Source organism: Camelus bactrianus, chromosome 6 (genome assembly GCF_048773025.1).
Source record: "Camelus bactrianus isolate YW-2024 breed Bactrian camel chromosome 6, ASM4877302v1, whole genome shotgun sequence".
Taxonomy (NCBI): Eukaryota; Metazoa; Chordata; class Mammalia; order Artiodactyla; family Camelidae; genus Camelus; species Camelus bactrianus.
The window spans coordinates 32,166,614-32,176,055 of NC_133544.1; the positions used below are offsets into that span (position 1 = coordinate 32,166,614).

At 45.0% G+C, this 9,442-nt stretch overlaps 1 protein-coding gene, 1 long non-coding RNA gene and 1 other non-coding gene across 3 annotated transcripts in view; all 3 read right to left on the bottom strand.

Moving 5' to 3' along the window:
- FNTB (farnesyltransferase, CAAX box, subunit beta) overlaps nucleotides 1-731 on the bottom strand; it is a 64,919-nt gene extending 64,188 nt beyond the window's left edge. The window contains exon 1 of the mRNA XM_010962268.3: nucleotides 588-731. Coding sequence (XP_010960570.1) covers nucleotides 588-731 — 144 coding nt within the window. The remainder of the gene's footprint in view (nucleotides 1-587) is intronic.
- A 2,335-nt stretch (nucleotides 732-3,066) lies between these two features.
- On the bottom strand, nucleotides 3,067-9,400 carry LOC141577907 (uncharacterized). The gene is made up of 2 exons (XR_012507491.1): nucleotides 8,069-9,400; nucleotides 3,067-7,469 (listed from the first exon to the last, which is right to left on the bottom strand). It is a non-coding gene; the product is annotated as an uncharacterized LOC141577907 (long non-coding RNA).
- TRNAV-AAC (transfer RNA valine (anticodon AAC)) lies at nucleotides 6,926-6,998 on the bottom strand. The gene has a single exon. It is a non-coding gene; the product is annotated as a tRNA-Val (tRNA).
- Nucleotides 9,401-9,442: the final 42 nt, after the last annotated feature.

A 9,442-nucleotide genomic window follows, 5' to 3' on the forward strand; every position in this document is an offset into this window, starting at 1 on the left:
GCTCATGCACAGGGTCTGTTTTCTTTCTTTGATTTCCAGCGTTCAATATCGTGCTGAACACATTGCTGGTGCTCACCTGACTGAATTACTAAAATGCCCACCGACCAGGCAGGCCTCAAACCTCGCACTGTGGGTCATAAATTAAACAGATCATGGAATGGCATGGTCGCAGTTTGGCTGCGTCTCTTGCCCTCTGGGTCCCGAAACTATGAGCGGGGTGGGGAACGCGCGCTACCCATCCGAGAACCTCCCGATGTCCCGCAGAGTGGAGCGGGCTGTCCGACCCGCTCGGGCTACTTCAGTCCTCCAGGTACAGCATGAGAGTCTCTCCGCTCCCTAAGGCAGAGGGGACCCAGGTACTGTCCTGTCCCTCCAACCCTGACAACGACCCCTCCCCAACCTGGCCCCACAAACTCTCCCCTCCCCACACCAAGTCTGGGCGCCGGGAGCTTTGCAAGGGAAGGCACCGCGGTGCACTGTGGGAGCTGTAGTCTCCCGGTGAGTCCCGCACCCGGGCGGCCCTGAGGACCGGACTCCCGCTCCCAGAAGCTCCCGCGCGGGCGCCTCGCCCAGTCAAGCTACCTCACCTGTTCCATGGACGTGACTGTCTCCACCGAGTCGTCCTGCAACCGCTCCCGCGCGTGCTCGGGCCTCAGACTGTACAGCGGCTCTGACCAGACAGGGGAGGAAGATGGAGGGCAATAGTAGGTGAAGGAACTCGAAGAAGCCATGATCAGGAAAGCAGCGGGCGGTGTATAAGACTCAGCTTCGTCAAACAACAACGCGCATTGAAACTCCAGCGGGCTAAGGCGCTACGGAGAGCGGATAGAGTCAAAAGATTTTGAGCGCGAATCTCTTTCCTGCCACCTACAGATCTTTAGGAGGTGAGTTGCTGGGATGCTGCTGCCCCCCATTGGGCAGAGGAGCTGCTGCAAGAGGCTCAGCTTCCTGGCGCGCAAGAAAGGATGTGTACATTTGAATTTCATTTCACACAAACGTACACACACACACCTTTTCAACATTCTGCTCATTCTTAGTTGTTGTGTAGTAGTTCACAATTTCGAGTGCCCAAGAACTCAGGGAGTTGAAGTTTAAAAACATTTTTAACAGCTCTCCTGATTGCCTCAGTCATGCTATCACGAATAGAATTATTGTGCACCCTTTGGGTACATGACAGGCGCCCAGGAGAAGCCAGCAGCTTCTCCACAAAGAAACTGCCATCTCAGTACTCAGTGATGGAGGGAAGGGGCATTGTAATTCTCTTCTATCCCCTTGGGGGTTACAATGCAGTAGCAGGAACTAAAATGCAGTAAAAGGAACAAGTATAAGTGAAAAAAACAAGGAAATAGAAATTTTGTTTATTCAGAAATGTTTTATTTAGCACCTACTATATGTCAGGCACTGCGCTAGGCCCCAGGAATACAGAAGTGAACAAAACAAACAATGTTCCTGCCTTTGGGAAACTTACAGTCTAGTGGAATTGACAGAATTAAGTGAATGAACACAATAAATATATTGTGATAAACTGGAGGAAAATAACAGGGTCTACGAGAGAAATGAAAGAAGGTACTAATTAGATTAGGTGGTCAGGCCAAAGCTGTAAGTGACATGTAAGCTGAGACCTGAAGGATGACAAGGAACCATCCATGTGAACAACACAGGGAAGAGCCTCACAAGAAGGAACAGCACCTTTGAGAGAACATGCCATAAATATACCCGTGTGTGTTTGCATTAATTCTGACATTTAATCTGAAGGTGTTTGAAATGAAAGAAACTCCAGTTGGGTGGGGTTAATCATCATACACACCTCCATTAAAATGTTCAAGTTGTGATTTTAGGAAAACCCTGCTACCTTTGGACAAGGAATAGGAGAGGACTTCTTTCATTCAGGGTCCACATCAAAAGGATTATACCAAAATTGTAATACCAAGAGGTTAAGCTGTTTGGAGTAGGGGTGGGGATTTGAGGGGTGGGAGAAGATAAGATGATAACAGATTTTCCAGATAAACCTGGACACCAGCTCAGCTTCCTGTTTGGAGCATTTTACTCTGTTCCCACTTAATTCCAAGTCACATGTCCAGAACCAACGGAACCACAGTGTAGTATTTTGCATCCAGTGTTTTTCCTGTTCTCCGTCTTTGGTGTAAAACAGAAGCAGTCAGAAAGATTCTAAGGATGAAGCTGGGGTGGCCTAAAGGTCTCAGATGGGTAAACACTATCACCATGTCCATTTTCGAGGTACTGTTGCTGATGCTGGAATGTTTCTAAATCTGGGAATAATTGGGACTGTGTGGGTTGTGGCTGCACAACCTGAAAATGCTCTCATTCTTCCCTCTGTATTGACATCTTACTGTCTTTCCCTTAGTTCTGTTTTGGGAAAAATGATCTGATAATGTCTGGGTCATATCCATGGATTCAGCCTTCTATGTAAAGAGTTGCCTTGCTGGCTGGAAATTTAATGTGAGCCCCTGAAAGAGTAGCTAGAGCAGTTTTGTAACAAATCATTACATCTGTTACAGGTGTACCTAAAGCAATTGCAAATGTATTCAAGAAATCGAAGTCTATTTCTGAAATGCATCTCCTCCGCAGAGAGATTTGGAAGATGTTAATGGGAGCGTGGCAAGAGTCTCCTGCAGGACAGTGTCTGATAATGTGCTGGGCACTGAACTAAGTGCTGAGGAGACAGTGGTGAACAAGCCAGACACATTCTCACCCCTTACAGGGCTCAAGACTTACCAGAAGAAACAGGCATTAAATAATCATTACAGAACGGACCCTTTCATTGCATCTAGGCGAAATAGCATAAGGGAGAAAGAAGCACAGGATACTGTGAGCTTGGGTAACAGGGGAGACTGAAGGCAATCTGGAATATCATGAGGAAATGAGTTAACTCACCCAGGACAAGAGGACATCCCACGCAGAGAAAACCCAGTGACGATAAAGTCAAGTGAAACAAGGAATGAAAAACATGAGGAGTTTGTACTCCACATAGCATCGAGAAGACTTCTCAGCCTTGGATCAGCAGTGGCCTATCAGTCATCCTTCCTCTGAGTTTGATTTTTAAAAAAAAAAAAAAAAAAAGGACTCGTTCAAGAAGCAGAACGTATATAAATACTGGCAGTAAGGCAGAGAATGATGTATTTACAGGAGAAAGTCTCAGTGATGATAATTAATAGCAACTCAAGCCTGGACTGCAGATGGTTTGCGTTTATTTTACCCAAATGTATGATATGTTTCTAAATTAAACTGTGAATTGTCATTGTTTCTTTAAAAAACAACATAAAATGTTGATAGTGCTATTTTGCGCTTACATCTAGAGCAAGAAAGAAAAAAATTAATGATCTCAGTGAACCACTAGAGGGCGCCTCTGACCCTAGAGTAGGCTTACAGAGTAAGCTTGAAAACGGCTCTCACTGCGTTACTCACACAAGCCCATATGGTGGCATGAGTCGTTTCTTTTAATACCTTGCAAATCTATGTAATAATACATATCTTGGAAAGTAGAAAGAACTCATCTATTATCCTGCGAGGTAATTAATTTCCTCCCCACAATGATTTCTGTACCAGCACCTGTGGCCTCCTACTCTGCCTTCCTATGTCCTGGATAGAATGGTGACCCAGCTCTTACCTAGGACCAGTCCCTCCCTCTCTCCCCATGCCCAGCAATTCTCCCTTGCCTCTCCTAAGACATCAAATTGTTCCTGTCCTTGATGAAGTCCATCACCCACAAACAGGCTATTCTCCATTCTTGGGGGGAAAAAAGACATTTTAACCCTCTTGATTCCACTCCTCCCCATTCCTCATTTCCTTTCTACCAGTGACTCCAGTTCCTCTCCTTCAGCTGTCTTGTGAACCCATTCCAGTCTGGTTTCCACATCAGCTCTCTCCAGTCCCTGTTAAACTTCTAATCACTCAATCCAGGGGCCAGACTCAGCCATCATCTCGTCTTCCTACCTGACTTCCTAGCAGCATGTGACATGGCTCATTCCCTTCCCCCTGAAATACCCTGGCCTTTGCTCCCTCGCACTGCAACTTTAGAGCCTCAGGGGTCTGTCTACACTCACTTGCCTGTGAGCTCAGGCAGTCTCAATGTCTCAAATCCCACCAGTAGCTATAAAACTACTGGTTTTATGTTTATGTCTCCAACCTGGATCTCTCTCCTGAATTTGAGTTCACATCTAATATTTGCATTTCTACTTAGATATCTAATAGGCATCTCAGTACAGCGAGTATGTCCACAACAGAGCTGCTGGCTTCCCTTCCAAACCTGTGCCCTCAGTCTTTCCCCCTCAGAGTAACTCCGTCCTCCCACTTTACTCCAAATACCTTGGAGCCATCCTTGATGCCTCTCTTCCTCTCACTCTCCATAAATCTTGTTGAAAATATATCCAGAAATGACTCCTGCTTACCAGTTCCACTGCTGGGGTCCTGGTCCAAGCCACCACCATCTGTTACTTAGATCTTTGCACTCATCTCTTAACTGTGCTCCCTGTCCCTACTCTTGTCCTCCAATAGCCTAACACAAACAGAAGCCAGACTACAAGCAAATGAACCCTTCACTCCAAGCCCTCTTGCCATCCCAGAGTCAACCTCAAGGCTCTTCCCCTGGCCTCAAGGCCCCACAACCTGGCCTCCTCCTGGGACTCTGCTTGCTCACTCTAGCTGCCACACTGGCCTCCAGCTGCTGTGTGCGCACCCCAGGCTGGTGCCAGCCTCGGGGTGGTCATGCTTGCTGTCCCCTCCCCGGCAACACCCCACCCCCAGGCGTAGACAGACAGGGCCTGCTCTCTCACTTCTTACAGTCCTTACTCAAATTTTAATACTCTGTCCTACTCTCCTGCTTTACTTTTCTGCACAACGCTCATCACCAGCTGACGGACTTTATATTTTATGTGTTTATTTTGTTTACTGTCTTCCTCCCACTAGACTAAGCTCTCAGGGCAGGGACTTCTGTGATGTTCATCACTTATTCTCTGGCACATAATAGGCACGGAGTAAGTTAAACAATTCAAATGATTTCCAGTCCCTGTAATAAACATTTGAGTGCTTGTCTGTGTAACGTAGCCTCACCCTCCAGGAACTCACTAGCTAATAAATACAGAAACCGCATAAATATAAACGAATATAAAATAAACAGATAAAATATAAAATAATATATAAACAGGTATAAACATAAAATAATATACACAAAATACAGTGGGAGAACAGGGAAAGCAGTAATTCATTCTAATCAGTTGATGAAGATGACCTTTTAATATATAACGTGTGTTTAGTAATATTTTCAATAGAGTAAATATTCTCTGGTAGCAACTGTTAAATAATTACATTAGAATGTGGAAATTGTGAAATTCTATTTTTTATTCTTATTTTTTGTAGCACGTGCAATATATATAAATATCAAATCATTATGTTGTACATCTGAAACTAATATAATGTTATATGTCAATTATACTTCATATTTCAATTAAGAAAAAGAAAGAAGGAAGGGAGGGAGGGGATCATTCTGTTCACAGCATCCTGTGAAATCCTCTCACTTTCATCAGCTAAGAATTATTACGTTCACCATTCTGTATCAGCCCACCTCCCTCTTCCTTGTTCTTTCTAACCTCTGCCTGGTCTCTGTTCCACCCCAGATTTTCCATCTGCATCAGCAATGTCACCCCAGCAGATGCCTGCACTTACTACTCTGTGAAATTTCAGGAGAGAGCCCTGAGGGGAAAAGAATGTTTCAAATCACTCGAAAAGGAACAGCTTTCTGAATACAGTTATGTTATGGCACAGAGAACTACTATGAGCTTCTTAGAAATCAATATGTCATCAATTACACATAACTGCCTTATTTTATTGTGTCAAATATTGATATAAAATTAATCACATTATATAGTATTAATCATTACAGATACTCTACTATGGAAAACCTGGACAAAAGTATTGACTTTTAGTCCTGTTTAGGATTTATTATGGTGAAAACTATTTGACCAGCACAGACAAAACTGAAGTCAATTAAAGACCATTGTCCACACAAAGAAATCTGAAAAATGATTTTAAAAACTGTTGAGAGGCAATGCCAGAAGTGTACACTCCAAAGTCTGCCAGTGACTCTCAATCTAGTCTGTGCCTTTAAAAATACAGATTCTCCAGGGCATTAGTGCAGGTCTACTGAATCAAAATCACTGGGGCTGGTCCCAGGCACATGCACTGTTTAAGCTCCACATGAGATGATGATACACAGGTAGGATTGGGAGCTACTATGAACCTTCTTTTTGTGTGGCAGAAATGCTGGCTGTTCACTAGAGTTCTGCTCCCCTTCCACAGGGGTAGTTGCAGCTAGGAAGTGACTGCCCAGCATCCCCCTTGCATGTAGTGACTTTTGACCGGGATTTGGCCAATGGAACATGGGCAAAAATGGTGTCCACCAAGCCCACCCAGGCCTGGCAATTTAAAACCTTCTACTCACCCTCTATTTCCTCTCTTACCCTCTCTGCCAGCAGGTGGTCGGTGCCTAGGGCAGCCCTCCCCAGGCTGTTAAAATTGAGATTTTCAACTTTCTAGGGAGGGCTAGAAAGTCTCAGTTAACAAAGAGATCTTGGCATAAGAGAACTTCAGTGTTTTACTCTGCCAGACAAATGGTAAAATAGAATCAAAATGATTTTCTGGACAAGTGTTGGGACCTCCTCCAAATGTGTATTATTACCACTCCTTCCAAATAGCCTTTTTGAAGTTTGCTAACTTATGACTGCAGGGTCAACTCTCCCCACCCCTGCTGAGTGTCCCAGAGTTTCCTCTCCCCACCACTTGTCACAGAGCCCCTCCTCCCCTGCTGCCTACAAGGCAACCTTAGAAGGAGTTTACCTTTTTTTTTTTTTTAAGTTTTGGTTTGTTTGTCTTGGGGAGTAATTAGGTTTATTTATTTATTTATTTTTAATGGAGGTACTGGGGATTGAACCCAGGACCTTGTGCACGTTAAGCACGCGCTCTACCACTGAGCTATACCCTCCTCCTCCGCCATGTTTTACGTTGTCTTTGACAGCCTGCCCTCTCCCCTCTTTCCTTGTCATTTCAGAGTCTCTTCGTTTCTCTATTTATCAGAGATAGAAAAGAAAAAGGATGTGAATGGAAGACACTACTGAGATAATCAGGGGTTGGGGGTTGGGGGGTCCATCTGTTTCTTCCAATCCTGAGATAAGGCAGAAATCCTCTTGCTATGTGAGCACAGTACTTACAGTCACCCAGAGTTGGAAACCCGAGTATGAATCCAGAAGAGGCATAGGGTTTTGCTAACCAGGAGTCCCATGGTCCGACTGTGTTGAGTCTCAGCAGTGGGCAGCCTGTTGATGCCATCACTCCAGTTAATTCAGATGTTGTTACAGTAGATCCCACAGTGGTGCCCTTGCTGGTTGTTTAAACAGGGAGCAGGCTCAGTGTGGTTGGGCTGGGGGTAGCAGGGAGCAGGGCAGGCACTTGTCTCCCTGGTAGAATAATCAGTATTACGTAATTGAGAGACTAATTCTTGGAGGCTTCTTGTGGGACAGAAGTGTCTCCCAGCTCTACTAAAGTCTGCCTCAGTCTAAGCTGACCTCTGGGGAGAATGCCCAAATGTCCCACTGAGTGACTGAGGTAAGGGGATGGAATGAAGTATTTCCTTTACAAAGACCCCGGTTAAACCAAACTTTGTTGTCTCCACTACTTTATGTGGTTTTTTTGCTAACAACGTCTCAAAATTTCAGCTCCTCCATTTCAAGTGTGTGCGAGTGTGTGTGCGCACGTGCGCGCACACACACACAGAAAAGGAAAGAGAGATATCACTACGATGGCTCTGAAAATAGCTGAGCCAGGATGAAAAAACAAGAAGCTTGGGCTTCTAGACTATTCCATTTCTGTTTTTGTTTTAAGTAATGTAAAGCTACTGAATTTGAGGTCAGCCTAGTATGATGAAATCTCTTCCATCTTTTATGAGTCTGAGCACTCATTTCCCTTGATTTGTTCAGGAAGCCGCATCCCTTTCCTATCTTACTTAGGGAAAGCCATTTCCTTCAAAGTAAAGTTCCTTTCTGGACAAGAAACTTACCTCAGGTTGCATCTTCCTTCCCGTTTCCCAGACAAAAGCAAACAGAGAGCCAGTAATGGTCCCAGTAAGGCAGCCTGTGGAGAGTATTGACCATTACAGTGCCAATCAGTGGGAAGACAGCTGCAGGACCCAAAGAGGGTCAGGCTGAGCTAAACCTGTGCTCCATGCTACGCACGGTGGTGTGGATGGAAATCACAGCAGGACAGCGGGAGTTCCTTGAAAACATCCCTGATCATCTGTGGGATATACTTACCACCGACAGATGCATAGGGAAATCACCGCAGGGTAATTTCTGGCCTTAAGCAGGTATTGAGTGCTGGGGTTCCGTAACATGCTCAAGATTGCACAGCTGATGAGTGGAGGAGCTAGGACTGGAACCCAAGTGGGCCCAACTCCAGAGCCCTCAGCATGCACTTGAAACCCACTGAAAATCCACTGAAGAGAAACGCACCTGGAAATATTAATGGAATCCACAGGATCTGTTTCCTTAGCTTTTAATGGCATCAAAGAAACTTTCAGGTTCAGGATTTTTTTCCTCTGTATTATAAATATACACACTTTGCATGAAATATAGCTCTTCAAGTAGAGTAAATGGACTTACTGCTTTCCTTGACCTACTACTGAAAAATACATTCTCCAGCTAATACTCAGCCTGAAAACAGTCAAACTACACTTACTTTTCATCACTTTTTAAAGATCTAATGGGCTAGACTTGTTCTCCCTTAATACATATTGTTAGCAATAGGCAATTTTCTAGACTCCAGAGAGCATTTATTTGCCTCTCTCCTGTGCTAACACATTCAGTAGTAGTAAATTAGGTCTTGAAAGAGGCCCATTCATTCTTTGGTGCCATTGGTGTGCACCAGCAGAAATACTTAGTGGGCTGAAATAATGTACAGGCATCCTGAGCACCTACCCTAAGCAGCTCAGAGTCAAAACGGAGACTTTGCTAGCACAACACTTCCAAAGAATTGTGCATTTGGAAAGGTTTTTATGATTATTTATCTTTCATCCTGGTGAAGGTCACCAGACATTTTCCGGTTTAAAGAAAAAGTAGGAGTTGGGGAGTGGGGATTGGAGGGAGGCCACAGTCACACAAGGTTATGGAGAAGCCAGATGCCAGAGGTGGAGAATTCTACCAATATTCTCGAGGGTTCCCGGAGATGGCGACTTCAAGAGCAGAAGGGTGTTTGAATCCAGACCCAGACCAAGGCTTTCCAGCCTGGGGTGAGCCCAGGTGAGGACCAACCAACATGGTGGGGAGGGGGCGCGCAGGCTTCCGCAGGGGCGGGTGCTCCGCGGGGGCGGAGTTACAGGGCTAGGTTCGGGATGAGATTTGCAAAGAAGTGACGAGACCCGAAAACCGACCTTGGT